The following is a 20,119-nucleotide window of genomic DNA, read 5'->3' on the forward strand; positions in this document are numbered from 1 at the left end:
AAGATGAACTTCATTTGGGACAAAATTTGTAAGAGACACTTTGAACATTGCAAGTACGTAGAGGTACCTAAATTACAAAGGAAATATAACCACAGCTTGCTGCTAATTGGCAAATAATCATTCTCTACAGTATTCTTGTTCACACTTCATCGAAGAATAAGGACAAACACACACCATCAAGGGTTGTGGTGAGATGGATAACCTTAACCAGAGGTCTCGGGTTCAGGAATACGTGACACAAATTTGCTGGGGTCCTAATGACGATGCCGGACACTAGGTAGGAAATCAAAAAAATAAAAAAGAGAAACAACGAAAACAAAATCTGTTCATGAACTACATTGAAACAAAAGAACCCAGAAAGTTAAAGGGGCTTAGGTTAATTGGCAATTGGAACAAAATCTGTTCATGAACCAATCACTCCGTTTACAACTTTTTCTATACAATTGCTATCAAAATAGTATATATCTATAAATTTAACAAAAAACTTCAAAATGTTAAGACAAAAGTTCCATGAAGCATAAGTTCTTCTAAGCTTCAACGGCAAAATTTGTTGGGAGTCCTTCACAAGCATTTCTCCTTGCAGCTTGAGTTCCTCCCATCAAATTCACAAAAAAAGAACTGCAGACTTACAAAAATGATTGTCCTTATTAATTGTCCTCTACAAAAACTTTGAATATGTAATCGCGAAAACGCCTTGAGTATGCCATTGGATCAACTGCTGAGATAGAATTTGGATCACATTGGATGGACTTGTAAGCATGTTCAAGCTTTTTGGTAATGTCATAGTCTTGAAGTATGTCTATTATTCCGAAAAACAATGTCACATCGTACAACTCCCCTGTTGGTTCTCCGACTAGCTGAAAGTCCAAGTCATTTTTCCTGAATGTCCTTTCAACTCTTGCAGGCATGTTTACTCCCAAACTTGTGCTAGTCAACCTGCATTACTCAAGCATTAAATAGTGCTAGTCAACCTGCATTACTCAAGCATTAAATAAGTTGCACTTTTTTGATAGTGAAAAGTAGAGGCGGAGCAAGAATTTGAGTTTATGAATTTAGAGTTGTAGAAGAGCCAGCTTAATGGGTTATGAATAAATTATCTATACATATTAAGTGGATTTTTAAACACAAATACAGAGTTTGGACCAAAACTACTGGGCTCTGCCGTACTCGTAGACAAGCTTGTAGTCTTGACGAAAGATACTTAGAAGAGATGAAGCCATTAAAGTAGAAAAAATCAATTTAAATCTTAATGCAATGTTACAGTTATTTGATAGAATCTAACTTATTTACATTGACACTAATAATTTATACACTAATTTTAACATGTTATAGCAGGTTACCTGCTTTACTTTAGGTTACTAATCTCACTTATTATGTACAATTACTTGTAGTTATCTTCTAAGTAACCTGAAAGTGTAAAAGCTCTTCTCTACTGTAGTGGTGTCTGATTAAGATTAAGAAAATTAAACCTTAAAATGAATTAAGTTATCTTCAGTATGGTTTAGCACAACAAGGTGAAGTAGGATATATGCAGAAGTACTAATTTGAACACCATAAAAAGGCATAAAAATCTGTGTGAATGAACACTTAGAATAGTTAAATTAAGCTAATTTTAAATCCTAATCCGGTTACCACGTGAAGAGTAAATGTCTAGTTTACTTTTCGGGAAGATTGCATACTTAGCAGATGAAAAACTTACCCTGCTGCATTAAGAAGTAATAAATCCACATCTGATCGAGAAAACCGATGAACTGGTTCAACTTCTGTGGTTCCATTTTCTGCAAACATTAGGAAAAATGATGCTTTCTTGTTTTCTTACAATAACGTTTGAGCCTTGATTATGAGGAAAGTTAATTAGCATATAACATTAAAAGACACGAGTTGTCCAAAAGAGTGAAGAGAAGGTTTACTAAAAGCTAGAAAATAATTTCTGCTATGATTGACAAATGTAGCCTACCCCCAACTTGTTTGGGACTGGCTTAGTTGTTGTTGTTGTCGTTTCATTGACAAATGTAAATGCAAGTGTTATAAGATTAGCACGAACCAATAGGCGTCTTACAGCCAGAAGGAGTTTGATATCCAGTAGCATTTCCTTCCCTAAAATGAACACCAACTAAAAGACTGTAGTCCATCACTCTTTCCTGTTCCAAGAGCTCACAATCCCTATCAACTTGCCTGCAAAATCAAAGAAATATCCGAGCTAAAGGCAGATTAAGGATTTAAACTTAATAAATTCAATAATTTGAGTTATTTGAGATTATGGTATAAGCCAAAAGTGGCGGAATCAATTGAACACAACCAAAACTATAAGTGGAATAATAGAGAATTAACGCGAGAAAACAAATGTTACCTCCGGAATTCTTCAAACCATGACTTTTGTAACCTGAATATGAAGTTGAGATCAAGATCCTTAAGAGTAGTTGTTGTATCAATTTCTGATTCTGGCTTATCTGTTATCCTGCCAAAAGTTGATCCTTTCAAGTCGAACCGTCTATGAATAGCGTAATTGGTGCAGAAGAGATTCCCAATGATCACGAACCGGACCTAAACCATTGAACATATTTCAAGTTTTATAGTGAATAACTTGTGTTTAATTTCAATGCATTATATGTAAATATACCTTCTTTTGAGCTGGTCCATTTAGCTTGAGGCAATGCAGGCCATAGTACCTAGTCACGAGGGTGTTCTCGAAAGCACGAAAATGGTTATAATAGGCATTGAGCATCCTTAGAAGTACCTAATGACCATTCATTGGTAAGAATCAGAAGGAAGAAATAATGACTTCATTTCAGGATTCAAAATATGCCGCATACATGATGATTTCTTGGACTATGTGTGTGAGAGAAAAAAAAGGACACATATATAAAGAGCGATCCGATTAACTCTTCTTGATTCGCTTGTAAATGTAATGGCTCAAGATTGTGTGCTCTGAGCCAACCTTTGGGCCTCACGGTTTTGTCTCCTTGGGCTTTAATCCAAAAGGCGCATTGACAGTTGAATCTAGAACTTACCTTTTTATGGCCCCTAAATTTTCCCCGATATTTCGAGGTACGATTTTCCTAAAGCAAAGTTTCACGAAACCCCCTTTTGAGTTCAACCGCTAGCAGTCCATTGGTTGCTACGTCGCTTCTGATGCCAAGTACCACAACTTTGAACCATATTTCATTGCAATGAAACACATACATTATGGAAAAGGTTTATAGATCTCACCTTTACTTCTGCCTTTTTCATTGTCTTGATCATGTATCTATCATCATTTGTCAAGTAAAAGAAGCTTCCACTTTTTCCAGGAGAACTTAGCTCTCTAAGGGGGCCACAAATAGACAACATATACTCGGTTGCATCCACCTTGAACAACGTCCTCAAAGCCCTGGACAATATCATGTCCAATATAACATCTAATTATTTCCATTTCACACAAAAGTATGCTGAAGAAGTTGACAACATTGCATAGTGAGGCAATACCTGAAAACTTTCGGGCAATAATCTTTCCATCTGAACTCACAAGACTGATGGCGCGGCGTACTCTTAGATCCTTCAGGTGGAAATCTTGTCCAGTACTTCTCTTTCGGATCAAAAGCCGATGGCTCGAGATCAAGTGTTGGAGGAGGGCCAAGCTTTTGTACTGTATGCCTATATGGTTATTCACATTACAAGGTACCATAAACAAAGAAAAAAAAATACTCTTCTCAGCCTAGAAAATATGCAAGATGACTGAAAGCTTTCATGTTTTCATTAAGTTATATACACCGACCGACTGTATAAAGAATTTTTACATCATCAGCGTAATTTAGTCTGTTATAGCAGGTCATTCACCATTTTTTCCCAGGCTACATGCCAATAAATGTTTATTATATGAAGTTACCTACTAGTGCAGTTTAAGTGATTTGTTGTGCAAAATACAGTCAAACCTCTCTATAACGGCGTCGTTTGTCCAGATATTTTTTGGCTACTATAGCGAGATGCTAGTATAGAGAACATACATAACATAATATGAAAGTCGGTTCCGAAGAAAACCAGCCGCTATAGTGAAATGTTGATATAGAGAGGCCTGACTGTATGTTTTTAATCTGGTCAATACACATACAGAACTCAAACTCTTTCAGGATTAAGCAAAAAGTACCAAAAGGTATAAAGAAACTCTGACTGTATGTTTTTAATCTGGTCAATACACATACAGAACTCAAACTCTTTCAGGATTAAGCAAAAAGTACCAAGAGGTATAAAGAAACACTGATTCTAAAAAAGGCAGCCCGGTGCACTAAGCATCCCGCGTTCAGGCATGGTCCGGGGAAGGACCGCACCCCAAGGGGGTGTGGTCCTTGCAATCTACCTTGACGCAACCATCAGTGGCTTGGCTGATTTCACAGCTAGAACCCTGAACTATAGGTCACGCGGAGACAACTTTACTGTTGCTCCAAGGCTACCCTTCGGAGAAACTTGAACTGTACATGAAGAAAGTTAAGCTACCTGATTCCCAACTGCAAATTGAGCATAAGCTCATAATTCTTATGCCCTTTAGAAATTGTGATTCCTTGCCTTTTGACAATCTTAGGAATCCTAATAGGGCTTCCACTTTTATATCCATCAGCTTCCTGCAAACTAACCATCGCTTCGATATCCGAACAAGAAATACTTGTAGTAGTAGTTGTTGTTCCAACTCCATCTGATAACTGCATTCTACTAAATTCACTATCTACTGAACCGTCTATCGACATCCTCCTTGTCCTATTAACGACGTTGTTATTATCCACATTCTTCGATATCCTCACCGCGAGTTTCTTCTGTGAAGGCAATGCTGAAACTTTATCATTTGGTGAAATTGTACATCCAATCAAATCAACATTGAAAACTTGTTGAGGATCCCATTCAAAATTCCCCCTTTCTAATAATGACTCAGATGGATAAAAAGTCCCATTCAATTCATCTGGATCTCTACTCCAATTCCCAACATAATAACTCCCATCAGCCCAATGAAATGTACCTTTTCCTTTAGGCAATCCATCTTCCCAATTCCCTTCATACATTTTCCCATTAGTCCAATACAATTTCCCATTCCCACAAATGTTACCATTTTGCCACTCACCTACATAATAATTCCCATTCTTCCAAGTATACTTCCCACTTTTTTCTTGAAATCCTCTACACCATTCCCCATCATAACAATCACCATTTGCATATTCTTTAACACCATGTCCATGTTTCAAATCCATTAACCAAGAACCTCTAAATGTATCACCATTTGGTGCTGTATATGTACCTTCACCATCCATATAACCATTCTTGAAATTTCCTTCATACATAGCACCAGAAGGCCAACTAAATATACCTTTTCCCATCATTTTTCCTTTATGCCAATCACCTACATACATACATCCATCTGTCCACCAATATTTGCCTTGTCCATGAGGTACATTATCAACCCAATATCCAGTATAATAATCTCCATTAGGAAGAAATTTTTCTAAATGGTATAATTCACCATTCATTGGACCTTCATCATAATTTTCTTGTTGATGATCTTCTAATAATTCTTTTTCTTTGTTGTTATTATTAAGCTCTGCTTCATCAACTTGTGTTGTTGGTCCATATGTGCCAAATATTGTGTGGGCTCTTTTCCTGGCTACCAATTGTGTTTTTCTTACAGTTGCTTCCAATGCCTTCATGATAATAACAATAATAATCACACTCGTTTCTTTTTTTGGATCAATATGAATCTTTTTTCAACATGGATTTCATCATTGAAGAATATTTTAAAATGGGATACTAGTGAAAAAGACAACAAGATTGTCTTTTTTTGGTTGGAAATTATGGATCAAACTAACTATGGTAAAAAAATGCAGAGAGATAGAAATTGAATCACTATGTTTTACTTTTCTTGATCCATTAACTGTCTGATTCTCTTTCTCTCTCCTTCCTACGTGTGATGTAAGGAAGGAGACAACTAACAGAAACCAACAACCTAAGTATTATTACTTGTCCATATTTGTCCTAACATTTTTTCTATTATATAAATATATTATTTTTTCGATTTTTCGTTATTTTTCCTTTTTTTATTTTGGTTTTGAATATAATTGTCACAGCTCAAAGGGGTGCTAGCACCTGAGCTCGAAAGGGGATTCGTTGCGACAGTTGCCTTAGGTAAATCTCTCATCGAAATGACAGGAGAAAGTTAAAAGCGAGTTCAGAATTCAACTGTTGAGGTGTGGGTTAAAGAAAAGGAGTCAAATCTTTGAGGCCCATAAGCCTTGAGGTAATCTAAAAGGATGTCGGGTCAAAACGGATAATACCTTGCCAGTTGGACCTGAACTGTTTACACATGGTAATAGAGCCTGACGCTCTTTCGGTGGGGCAAATCTCAACACTGATCTTTTGAGTAGGGGTGATAGAGCTAGGGTGGATCGACAAGGACGGGTCATAGAGAAGGACCGATAAGTTTCTAGGCTCGCATGCCCCCGAAGAAGAGGTGCACATGACACTTTACGCGAATCCACATCAGAATAAGATAGAAAAGCAAAGAGTTTTCTAAAGCATATCACAAGCAGAGGCGAATCCAAAATTAGTTTGATCCCACAACTTAAGGGATTAAACCCAACACTTAACTAGTGCTCCACTTGGTCTAGTTTGACCATGTGTTCTTTCAGTTAATATTAGATATATTTTAAGGTTATATACATAATATATCAAATTTAGTTCGGTGATCATGAGTTTACGTGATCCATTTTTTATACATGATTTGCCGCTGAACACAAGTGCACATGGCAGACACGTTATTAGGCTCGAGATTTGTTAAGCCAAAGCACGTTATTAAGCATAGTACAAGCTCAAACAAGAATTGTGACAATACTGAAAAAGAGTTTATCGTATTTTTCGCCAAACATATAAATGATCACATTTTGCGATCTGCACAAGACACGAGTAACACGTATTGATAATATGAGAGAAAATCATTTGAGATAGATTTGATTGATTATATTCAATGTCTTGTCGAATTCGTCTACAAGTGTGTAACCACGATTAATGATTATATTATAAATGAAGAAAGTAGACCTAAAATTAATTACATATAAGAAGTTATCTTAAAAGATGTACTCCCTGCGTCCCAACTTATTCGAGGGTTAATATATTTGGCGAGTCAACTAATTTTTTTTACTCAATTTCAAACATAAGGTCTTCAAAGTAGTTATATAAAATTTACATATATGAAAATTACGTAAAAATACTATACGTCTGCATAATTAATAATTCATAATATATGCAAAGAGTTGAAGAAAATCGTAATCAAATAAAAAGTTGCTCCACTCCCCAAATAAGTTAACTGTCATATAAATTGGAACGGAGGGAGTATGCAATTCATGCAGACCCACGTAACAAAGATTTGTATAGATTAATAAATTGAGATTAAATTTTAGTCAGTGTTAGTAAAAAAAAAAAAAAAAAAGTATAATACATAAACAGACTCTCAAACTTGACTTTAACTAACAAACATACCCTTCAACTTTGGGTGTGCACAAGTAGGCACCTTAACTTGTATAAAACTGAACAAGTGAACACAAATGATGACACGACACATAAATTTTAGATATATCCATATGATCATTTTATAAGTTGAAGTGTTCAACTGATAAATTGGTAACAAATTGAGGTACTCGTTGTGCACTCCCAAATTTAGAACGCATACTCACCGGGCCAAACTTGAGATCCTTTTTATGGATTATGCCATGAAAATACTACTATTAAAATAAAATAAGGTACTGTATAGCAAAAAAAAAAAAAACAGGCTGACTGACCACCTCAGAGTCCCATGTTGCTCCGATTTGTGCGCTGCTTTTAATAGCCTTTTGCCCTTTTTCTCTCTCATTTTACTCATCTTTTTTTTTTTGACAAAAACAAGAAAATGGGGACAAGCCTTTTTGCTATTTATCAAGGGAAAAAAGGTTGAATTTTTACAATGCAGAAGGGATAAAAACCAATCATTTTTGCTAATTTTTCAAGAAGGGGTTTGTATGCAAGTATGATTAAAAGCTTTGTGTATCATTGGATTTAGCTGGTTTAGGCATAACTTTTGTATATATAAATATATATATATAGATATATTATATATACAAATGTCTGATTTGGTTGCTCGAACGGGTAGGCATCAACAGAGATATGAAGAAGGTTATCGACTCATTGCTGGGTACTTTCTCTTTTTCTTTTCATTTCTTTATATTAATTTTTTTTTTTTTTTTTTTTTTTTTGGTTTTGGGAAATTTTCTGTTGAATATGTGTATTTTTGGTTTCTGAGTTTTCTATGCTGTTCAAGATTTTGTGCTTGGTGTAGTTGGGTGTTTGGTTTGTTTTGGAGAATTGAAGGAGGAGATGGAGAATGATATTCACAGGCAATTTATTTTCTTTTTTCATTAGTTTTTTATATCTACATTGGTCTTTAATGAAGACATGACTCTAGATAGGAAGGTGTGGAGGTCGAGGATTAGGCTAGAAGGGTAGTAGGTAGCTGAGTGTTCTCCTTACTAGTAGTGTTAGTAATCGCTTTTAGTTTCTTTTCTTCGATGTGTATTACTATTTGTTGCGCCATTTGCTTCCTATCTTGATATGTTGTTGTCGTATTATTCTTGATATCATGTTTCAAAACCTTTTCTTTTCTTTTCTTTTCTTTTGAGCCGAGGGTCTATGGTAGGGGTAAGGTTTGTGTACGTCCTACCCTCCTCAGACACCACTTGTGAGACTACACTGGGTATGTTGTTTTTGTAAGGGTTCTTAAGGAACATGATGGATTACAGTTCCTTCACTTAGTTCATTTGATTGCATTTGTTTAAAGGTTGGGTTTGTGTAATTTGATTTTAAGTAAAAGGGCAATTTTTCAGCTTTCTGTAGACTAAGTAAGTTTGGTATCTTCATAAAGTTGAAGTCTTTTGTAAATAATACTAGTATCCAAGAACTGTTAAGACATGTGGGAATAGGCTGGCATTGTTCTCTTCAAGTTGGTTATGCAAAAAGAAGTAAAATTTTGATGAGGTAAAAGCAGAAGAATGACTCTTGGAAAGTTGGAGTAGTAATCAGGCGACCCTGTCTATTTTCAGTTTATTTTTTTATATTGTTGTTTTTTCAGTTCCACGTTCTTTTTGACGAGCATACGATGAAATTCTGAGGCAGTCAGTCATCAAATACGCTTAAGACAAAGTAAAATTGGGGTTATTGGTTAGAAATAACCTCTGTATCCACACCCAAGGGTGTGGCCTAGTGATCAATGAAGTGGTACGAGAATCACGAGGTCTCAAGTTCATATCCTAGCCAAGACAAAACACTAGGTGATTTCTTCCCATTTGTCCAAGCCTTGGTGGACATAGTTACCCGGCACTGCTTGGTGGAAGTTAACAGGTACCCTATGGAATTAGTCGAGGTGTGTTGGTGGGAGGTAACAAGTACCCCTGGAAATAGTCGAGGTGTGCGCAAGCTGGTCTGGACGCCGTTTACAATTAAAAAAAAAACCTTGGTATCCTGCTATATCTTGTTATAAATTCTTTGCTGATTCAAATCAGAAGGAAGCTATCCTTATCCTTCCCATCACACTTTATATCTCCAAGTTTCCATTCTTATTCTGTTTAACGTGTCCTTCAAGATGGAGTCATAACTTATAAGCCATGACATAAAACATAAATAAAGCACAAAAAACTTGTGAATCTCTCTTTATCTTTATCACCATATCACAGCTGAGGAATTGAAAGAGAGGAGAGCTATGAGGGGAGAGCTACTTCACAGCGAGCAAAGAATTCATTTTTCCTATCACCATCAAAAACTAATACCATGACTTAACCGAACAGTCATGTGATGGGATTAATTTTCAGCTGAAAAAATGTGAGAAGGAAAAGGACTGATGGATTGATGATGATCAGTTTGAGGATTGCTTCCCTTTCTGAGTCAATGGGCAATGCACCTTGACTTCGGCTAAAGAGATTAGTTCTGGGCTGTTCAGGCTGTAACTTAGCATGGTGACAGTAAGTGGGGCTTTGATGTTCTATATTGCTAAGAATAGTATGTTATGCAATTGAATACTTGATTTAATCCTTGAAATTTTTTGGAGAAGCAATAGCACAAAGTAGAAAAATTCAGGAACACAAGAGAAATCCTTCAGTGGCTAGAAAGTATCGGGATATGAATAGTACTGTACGGATTTTTATGAGAAAAAGCCCCTTAGTCTTTTGGCCTTTAGAAAATGCAGTAAGCTCAAATATGAAATTTTAACTCTTGTAATTAAATACTAAGCATGTCTTTTAAAGTTGACTTTGTGGCTGTCATTTTCTCAATAATTTCAGGTAGTAGATCTGACTTTTGTCTTTAGGGCCTTTTTTTTTACAAGTACGCAGCATCTTTATATGGGTTTCAGTTCTGTGGTAGTCGTCACGTCTTTTGACAACTTTCATTTGTCAAAGATTTTTCACTTCTTTAAGATTTGAAAACAGTGAGCAACTAACTGCTTTTAACTTCCTAGGTTTGCATTTTGAAATCAGAATAATATTGCCTTGAACCTGTATATTTTGAATTCTAACTAACTAGAGTTGTCCGCAGGTGTATTCCATTTAGATTCAGAGATATGGAACAAAATGGTGGTGATACATCTGAAAAGATAGTTGAAGTACTCATGATAAACTCAACGAGCGGGCCTGGTCTTCTGTTTCCGAAGGTGAGAATTGTTCTATTTGATTTCAAGCAATATGCTATGGTAGTTCAAATGCCAAATGTGTTTTATTGGGCCAGCATTAAGTTACCTAATATGACTTTACTTTCTGATGGATCTAGTAGTTAGGTCCTCTTTATCACTTGGTATTTCAACTTCATAATTTAAAAAGGGGCAGCCTGGTGCTCTAAGATCCCGCTATGCGCGGAGTCCGGGGAAAGACCTACTGTACGCAGCCTTACCCTACATTTCTGCAAGAGGCTGTTTCAGCTTCATAATTAAGAGATTCGCTAACTTTGTTCCACCTTACTGTCAAATTGAACATTACCAAGTTTAACCACTAGATAAATAGCAAGTTTGGCATTTACAGTAGGCTCCCGGTCATCACAAGTGACTTGATAGACTTCTTGATTTTTACTCTCTAATTCTTTTTTTCTTTTTGTTCTGGTTTCTGCTTTTTTTGTTATTAGCAGCACTGTGATATTGGGGAATAAGGTTTTAGTTAATTCTTTTTGTTCATGTTTATTTTGCCTTAGAGCTGACAAGATGCCTATGGGTGCTTTTAATTGACACTTCTGTCTGTTTATATAGGGAGGGTGGGAAAATGATGAAACAGTTAAAGAGGCAGCTGTTCGTGAAGCCATAGAGGAGGCTGGAGTCCGTGGGGATTTAGTGGTGAGATTATTTTATCCTGTCTTCGTTTATTCTGGTAGTATTTGGATACAGAAATAAGTTAATTGCCTTATGTATGTTAAATAGGCCACATAGGTAAAAACAACATTTTCTCTGCCTTCGAGCTTTGGATGTGCTAAAATGCTTTTGTTACTTTATTCATGTTTAGTTCCTCTGCACAGAATGTTTGATGGAGAGAATATTTGACTAGAAATTTTATGATACTTTCTCTTTCCCACTCCTTTTGAGCAATGTGATGTGGCTGAACTTCAAAATTTTTAGCCTTAATATGTATCCCCCTCCCAAACTTGTAACAAAATCCCTTTGACACCCCTCCTTCACAGGAAAACTTTTACACGTCAAACTTTTCCCAACTGTGTCTTGTGCACACCACTTTGGCTATGTGGAGCGTGCGTGCTTAACCATAAAAATAAGCGCATTAACCCTGTAAAAGTTTTGTCCAAATTCTTATTGAAGTGCCACATGTCAATTTCCAGTAATATCATATTAAAAAAGAAATATTTTGTAGTAATAAGTTATACATGTTCTTTTAAATAAGTGTTGCTCCTCTATTCCAATGGATATGCCACTCTTTCCACTTTGGGACATCCGAAATGTTCTACACAAGTCAACTAATAGTCTCATTTTTCACTTTAAGCAGTATTCAGCCCCTTGATTCACGAAATCTTAGTAATCTTTCTTTATGTTGTCCCTCTACAGTGCATTCCCCTTTTCTACCGAATTGTTTAGTCTCTTGCCCTGAATATCCGAGGGACTTCTGAAGAAGTTCATTCTTTTCCAGAGGCCGAAATCTGGGATTTGAAGTTTATGAGTTCCTCTCAAGTTAATATACAATAATAACTAGGTTTGCAGTCAAATATTTATAGATATTCAATAGATTTCTTAATCTGTGCAAAAGCTACTGGGTTACGTGAAGCCACATATTACCTTGTGGATCCGCCCGTTGTTGGGTGGGTGGGGTTATGTAACTGTTACATTATTTCATTGTCTTTTGTTATCCATGTATCCATCGGATTTATACCTCTTCTTTTTCAGCATTTTTTGGGTTATTACCCCTTTAAAAGCAAAACACTTCAAGACGAGTTCAGCCCAGAAGGTCTGTGTAAAGCTGCCATGTTCGCTTTGTTTGTGAAGGAAGAGCTCGACTGTTGGCCAGAACAGAGCCGCCGGAAAAGAAGTTGGCTGACAATTCCCGAGGCGATTGACTGTTGTCGACACCCATGGATGAGAAAGGCCCTTGAGGAAGGATTCTTGAAGTGGCATGAGGGTGGTATGGTAAGCACAATTAACGACAATGATAACTAGTTTTAATTTTCTCTTTGGTCCACCCTGACCAACACTGAAGGTTTTTAGAACTTTAAGGGGTAGAAACAACTGTGAAGCTGGTTCGTTTTAAAGGCGGTTTCTATAAATAATCTGACTAATGACGTATGCAATACTTTAATTGAATTCTTGATGTAGATGCTACATAGTTGGTTCCATCAAGTAATATTTTTTTTTATGATTTATTATCTGATTCCTTGCTTTCCCAGAGACTGAAGGAGAATGAATCAAAAAGAAATGAAACAAGACAATTATCCTCCTCATCATCATCATTTTCCATTGCTGGCTACAATTTTAGTTATACAAGTAGTGGACTAACCAAATTATAGTCAAGATTAAGAGATGATGCTTTTTCTCTGTAAATGTGGTTTCATTATTTATTCTTCTCTTTTGGATGAAGTAATAAGTGTAGCACTTATCTAGACCTTGCGTAAATGCAAGTAGACCAAACCTGATCTGACCTTTCGTCTTGATTCATAATCAAGAAAGACAGGATCTAAAGGCACGCAATTCTTGATCCTTTCAGAATTCTACTTTTCACTTTGCCATCTAGAGATAGTTTCCCCTAAGTTAGGATACGGAGTTGGAAGTGAATGTCAGTACATATACCAGTTCATCTTCGTCAAAGGCCAAGATCTCCATGAATTTTGTTATTTTGCGTCTCTTTGCTTCTAGGCAGTTTAAGTTTAAAACATTGTGGTACTTTCTTCCAACACAGATCTACAGATCAAAAGTTGTAGAATTTAGCAAGAAAGTTGAAACTAATCACTTTTGTTCTTATTTTGTAAAAATAAGAAAATGTTTGTTCTTTATCCCAGGTTACCTCTCTGGAGGAGCATACAGCTTCCATTATCCAAATAATGATTAAAACGAGTAATTAATAATATTAAGTACATTTCTCTAACAAACATAAGTAGACCATGAATCTGAGATTGTTGACAGTCAAAGGATGATGAAAAGGATTTTTATTTTATTGCATTCAGAGAGAAGGGGAGTTTTACACTACACAACAATCCAACAATGCCCAAAATAAGAAATTACTCTAATCTATATATTTTTTACAAATTTAGCAAGTATGCAATGTATAATCAATATATAATAATTTTGTGATCTTAGTGTCAACAAAAATGACCGTAAACCATTACGGTTAGAATAGTAATTTTATTTTAATTGGCTCCCTAAAAGTATTAAGATCTCGAGAACATGATTTGTTTCTAAAGTAACAACAAAAGTTGCAGCGAACTTCAATTTTTCTTTCTTCCTTGGCCAAAAAGAAACATTTGGTCAATTTTAGAAATTAGTCAATCTGTTTAGATTCTAGAAATTAAAATAGTACTAGTATATCTTTTGACTATTGGTCCGTTGTCTACATCTACGAAGCTTCTAACACCACTTGTGACAATCTTATCATGTTTTTTTTTTCACGTGGGAATGCACTAAAGGACTTTAAACATTTTTCAAATGATTTTAGGATTTGTCAACCAACCAAAAAAAAAAAAAAGGAGTTTCGTAATTTACTTCTCGCATGAATGTTTTATGGAGTACTTTTTTCTTTTTCTTCAAGAATTCATGACATAGGAGAGCGGAACGAATATTAAATTTGATAGTTCAACCTTCCGATTTTATTATGGAGTTTGCTATACTTTTAAAATTATTGATTCATATATAATTTTCATTGAAATTTTAATGAGTTTATATGTATATATAGAGGTTCGGATGAATTGATTGCCTAATAATTGCATCTGTAATTGATAAAAGGCGACATTGAAAGTAAATAGTGAGTATTATTTCCGACTTAAGAAAAATGACGTATTCAAAACACAAAAATTCAATACATTTTTTCAGTGTAAATGTGACGATTAATTTATAAATATTTATGGTTAATTTCTATAATTAACAATAATTTAATAGTACAAGAAGTTTTCTTATTTTTGAATTTTTTTTTTGTACTAGAAGTTAGTCAAATGTATTTGGAAAGATATTTAGGGAAATATTAAGGGGAACAAAACTTATTTGACACCACAAGCAGTGATAATTCCATTTAATTTGATGCGGAAGACGTACTTAAAAGTGGGTAAGAAGGTAATTGACTTTAAATTTGAAGGATTTGACTTTTAAATTTTTTAACACTAAACTTATAGTATTTAAAATTATAAAATTTAGATATAGAATCTGCTCAAATTTCAATGATTTTTCCGCATAAATTTGCTTCGTGTGTCAGAAATATTGAGTTAGATAAATCCTATGCTAAAGAATTGCATCCGTTATTGATCCTAATAAATTTTGTTATACTGCTAATAATTTAATTAAGTATCCTGCAAGGCTGCAACAAATGAAAATCACGAAGCAACAAGGTAATTGGCTAGTGATAAATATCGGTTTTCATGCTAATAATATAATTAACGTATCTCGGAGAAAGTTGCTTTTCTAATTATAATAATATTGGACGAAAATAGTATAGTAGTATTAAAATATTTAATTACTTTGTGTTGGAAAATACAAACTGATATGTATCTAGTTGGGAAGCATCTACCTCCCTTGGCAGGTGGCGCTGGAATAGGAAATGGAGTAATATAGAACATTTGTCAATACTGAGTACTGACTAAGTAGCCCATATAGTTTAGATAATTATAAATGTTGAACTACATTTCTCCCTCTTTAACCTATTCAATTTATTACTCCCTGCTGATCCAAAAAAGTATCCATTTAGCCTCTCATTTTTTGATTAAAAAAAGTGTTCATTTATTAAATCAAAAAACAATTAACCTTATTCTTTCAGATTTGCTCCTATTAAGTGTTATGTGATCAAATTTTAATGCCTATTTAATTAGGGGTAGTTTAGCAATTTACATAAAAAAAAATTGAACTGAGTAGTTTCTTAAGAGGTGTGCAAATGGCTAAGTGGACTCTTTTTTTAATTCGGAGGCAGTAGCAAAAATAATGGTCAAGTTTACTTATGTACTATCCGAAATTAAGTAATTTTGTCCTCCGTTAAGGTTCGATCTAATATTACTCTTGTCGTTTTGGTCCTTGACCCATAATGAAGTTCCAAACTTGAGGATAGTTTGATACTATAATCAATTGTTAAAGAGTACATTTGGACTTTTTTTCTCAAAAAGTTTGGACACACTAATCTATCGACTTCACGTTGAAGTTCTGTAAAAGACAAAGACAAATATGAGATAATTTGCTGATTGCAAGAATATTAATAAGTGAAAAAATGTAATGAATGGTAAAATTGCATAATTTTAGGGAATTATTTTTGCTAAGAGGTAACTAAATAGTGCAGTAATTAAAGCTTGTGTCGATTAGCTGATTGTAAGTATCTAATAATTTTTAGTATTTAAATTAATTTTCTAAATAAGCAGATACATATTTGAAGAGAAGCGCTCGAACTGCTAATAATCAATTGATGTGTTTAGTTAAAAAATATTGATAAACTATTTTTTGTTATAATGACTAAAACATTCCTAAATTTTTTACTAAAATTATAAATTATAAAGTATTCTTGTTAAAAAAAATGGAGGAACGACAAATATAGAAAGAATATTTAGGATGAAATATAAAATATTTTGTCAAACAAAAAATGCTTATAATCTTAGATATGCTTAAGAAAAATGTTTATAACCTTAGATATGCTAAAAATTGGGGTGTCAATGGTACGATTCGGGCGGTTATTTTATAAAATTTATACCATATTAATTTTTCGATTATTTGATTTTGTAGAACCAAAATTATACTTTTTGGAACCGTCCCATCATTTCGGTTTCTCTTCGGTATCGATACAGTTAGGTTAATTTTTGATTTCTTTTTAAAGAACATCGTGTTGTAGTCACTAATAAAAGCTAAAGACACGACATCATGCATATACTTTTATAGGACTTTGGCAAAAACTCACTAAGACATTTTTACTATTTAAAGGGTGATGAATCAAGAAAACATGAAGGACGACAAGAATAAAGATTGATCCACTATTTGACGGTAGTGCAAAACAATGTTAAGAAAAGACAAAAAGTATAATTTATATCGCACGAAGGGAGCAAAAATCAATCAGCAAGAGACTCAAGAACGGAATCTACTAAGATTAAGTATCCAATAAGATAAATTTAAAATCATACTAGACGAAAGATATCTAATACTTTTTAGCTTTCTATTCAAGATCGTTGGAATACCTTGTAGTAGCTTACAAGTTAGGTACTACTCGAGATGCTAGAACTAATTTAATTTCAATAGGAGTAGTATAATTGGTTTTAGAGTTGGAACTTTAGGTGTTAATTATGTTGTCAACCAATAGTTGTTTTCAACATCCCCAACACAAGGCGAAAATTTGAATATTTTATTATATTTAAATTTGTATATAGAATATATTTTATACATATAAACTTATTCGGTATTTTTTGGTTTATTTTTATAAAATTAAAAACCGATCGAATTATTCGGTATGGTTATAAATTTATATAAAAATCATCGGTTTTATTTAAAAAAACCTAAAAACTAATTCGGTACGGTACGATTCGATCGGTTAAGTTGATTTTTTGAAAACCATTGACACCACTACTAAAAACTGCTTATAAATCAATTTAACTAGCTTATAAGTTTAGACAGACACCATTTTTCTTAACTCCAGTCCAAAATAAGTGAATTTTTAGGCTAATTAGTTACATTAGTTAAAGAATTATTGATAATATTACTCTTTTGCTTTTTTCAAATTTTTCTTAAATAAAAAGGAATATCAAGCATTGGGAGTTGAAAACCCCATTAAAAAAAGAGTAACTTTAGGAAAAAAATTAATTAATACCTCTAAAATTTGTAAATTCTTTCATATTAAATAAAAAAATACTAATTTTTTTTTACTTATTTTAAAGCGGAGGGAGTATCTCTTTTCTAACAAGGCTTTCACATCTAGACAAGTAGGCTACGACGAGCTTTGGTCAACATAATCAAACTCTGACTATTTCGAGAAACATTTATTGACAATTATTAAGCCAAAACTATTATTACGTGTTTGACTATGACGCTTTAATCATTACTATTTCATTTATGGAATTTTCAACAAACTTCCTCCAATTTACAATTTGTGCACACTGGGCCTATTTGGAAAACCACTCAGGTAAATAGAATTGTGTGTAATTAGATGTAATTATACAATTTAAAATTAAGGGCAAATAATTATGATAGTTGAGATTACATAAGAACTCACTTATTTAAATAGGAATAAATTTAAAAGAAATAATTATTTTTTTCTTGATCATATAAGTAATCACTTATTTTGAATTAAAATAAAAAAAATTAAGTGGAAACTTATCATCAACCGGCGGTTGTACTTCTCTGTTTTTCTGTATATTCCAAAGCTCCAACGACTTTTCTTTAGCATAATCCACATCCACCAACGATCATTTACCTATCATGAATCTATAGGTCTTGTGCAATTAGTGCAACGGGGCAACCTATATCACTATAATGTCTGTCCTAATTAATGAGATTAATTAATGTCTTACGAGGTTTGGCTAAACTTTGAGCTACTGGACCTTGTGTTTTAGCTGTAGACATGGTCTTCACATAGATGAATCAATCATCATATAAAATAAAAATGCAGTGGGATGATTGAAATCTTTTTGCTCTTCAACATTGTTTCAATTTAAAAAATGAAACTTTTTCTGACAAAGAGCAATTTAATCTTCTTAATATACTTATAACATGCCAATTTAAATTAATTAGACCACTAAGTGATTAAAACAACATAAATAGATCAAACACACTGCATTCAGTATTTGGCTACGTCGTATGGATTTTTAGGTCTTACTAAATAGTGTAACATATACTCTTGTTTGTAACAAAAAATTGGCTTAACTTTAAAAAGTGTTAAGAGTTATTAGAGAACAAAAGTTTCCAACTAACAGTAAATCAGAAGACAATTTTCCCTCCGATTAACAGTTGTCTAGCTTGGCTCTAATATTTTTTTATAATAGCGTCATGTAATAAAAGACTAACAACTTTATCCTTTTATCCCTTATATTTTTTATTAATTTCAATATTACCCTACATACTTTAAAAATAACTTTAAGACGTTTTTTTTTATCATAAACGAGTTTTTCGTAAATCATATATTTATTTATAAGATAACTTTCTTAAAAAAAAAAAAAAAGATTAATGATCTTCAGAAGCATCTAAATATATAAGCACTTATACTTAAAAGACACTAAAAAATTTTTTTTAGCTAATCCAATAGCATTATGGCAATCAAGCAACTCTAAGATATTGAGAAAGCGTGACACTAGGACTTTCAGGAAGAAATACATGCAGCTCATCACTACCAAACAACTTACCCCTATCAATATATCGGATAGAGGAATGGGTAAGTAAGGTTCTAGATATTCCATTTATCAATTGAAAAAGGTTCCAAACATACCCCTACGTGGCAGCCTAATTATTCAAAACTTCTCCAAATAGAAATGTTAGCTGGAATAACATATTTGAGATAAAAGATAGTGATATAAATTTATATAAACGGATAAATAAATAATGGACAAATATAAAACAACTCATAAACCTTCGAGATAGGGCTGTGCATGTTAACGGTTATACCAATAACCCGAACCGATTATTAGATTATTGGATTAATGGTTCGAGTTAATCGGTTATTGGTTAACCGTGTATCTGTGTTTGTGGTGTTCTCTAGTTATTAGAATATCGTTTTTCTTTTTCTTTTTTTTAAAGATAAAAAAAAAATGTAAAGATTCGGGTTCTCGGGTTCACCACTTTTGTTAACGGGTGAACCGACAACCCGATAACCATTTATTTAATTATAATTATACGTCTTCCATATATAACCTTTCATATATAATTTATAGGAGTCCTTTTAAAAAAATCGATAGCGTTCCATATAATCCTTCCATATATAATTATTGGCTATGCCTATTATAGCTAAATATGCTTTTCGATTTAACTTTGTGGATGATTTTGTTATCTAAAGAGGAACTTGGTATATTGTATAATCACCATACTAAACTTGTAAGTGTGAATGTAGGTGCAAGGAGTGCTTGCACAATGAGTCTAAGGACTAAGGTCCCTCAAACAATAGTCTAATAAAGTTCTAGTCATGAACACGGGACTAAGTTATTAGAGAATAGTTTTCAACTAACAATAATCAATTTTTTTGGCATGGCTCTAATTGATTGAAATCGATCCACTAAACCTTGCCACCATATAAGTTATTTTCTTTTACTTGCTTACCAAGTTGGCTGTATAATAGTGCCTTGTGAGTTGTGATGGAGCAAAGTGCAATTGATTTTTTGAATGGTATATATATTTATAGCTAAGTTTGACAATTTAACATGCATATTTCTTTTGTAGCTACTTTATTCATTTTGCATCTCGTTAATTCGTTTTTATTTAAAATACGCTTTGAATATGGGTTCTTTGTTC

General features: G+C 33.6%; 2 protein-coding genes across 2 annotated transcripts; one reads left to right on the plus strand and one right to left on the minus strand.

The window, feature by feature from the left end:
• Window positions 1–153: 153 nt before the first annotated feature.
• Window positions 154–6,121, minus strand: LOC132049297 (phosphatidylinositol 4-phosphate 5-kinase 6-like). Its single transcript, XM_059440047.1, has 8 exons — window positions 4,471–6,121; window positions 3,466–3,633; window positions 3,211–3,370; window positions 2,621–2,737; window positions 2,351–2,544; window positions 2,045–2,175; window positions 1,700–1,778; window positions 154–936 (listed from the first exon to the last, which is right to left on the minus strand). The coding sequence occupies exons 1-8, from the start codon at window positions 5,664–5,666 to the stop codon at window positions 648–650; spliced, it is 2,334 nt and encodes a 777-aa protein (XP_059296030.1). The 5' UTR covers window positions 5,667–6,121; the 3' UTR covers window positions 154–647.
• Window positions 6,122–7,830: 1,709 nt separating this feature from the next.
• Window positions 7,831–13,335, plus strand: LOC132049298 (nudix hydrolase 16, mitochondrial-like). The gene is made up of 6 exons (XM_059440049.1): window positions 7,831–8,068; window positions 8,100–8,179; window positions 10,570–10,684; window positions 11,270–11,353; window positions 12,407–12,646; window positions 12,904–13,335. The coding sequence occupies exons 2-6, from the start codon at window positions 8,109–8,111 to the stop codon at window positions 13,021–13,023; spliced, it is 630 nt and encodes a 209-aa protein (XP_059296032.1). The 5' UTR covers window positions 7,831–8,068; window positions 8,100–8,108; the 3' UTR covers window positions 13,024–13,335.
• Window positions 13,336–20,119: the final 6,784 nt, after the last annotated feature.

This window comes from Lycium ferocissimum, chromosome 3, assembly GCF_029784015.1.
Source record: "Lycium ferocissimum isolate CSIRO_LF1 chromosome 3, AGI_CSIRO_Lferr_CH_V1, whole genome shotgun sequence".
Classification (NCBI taxonomy): Eukaryota; Viridiplantae; Streptophyta; class Magnoliopsida; order Solanales; family Solanaceae; genus Lycium; species Lycium ferocissimum.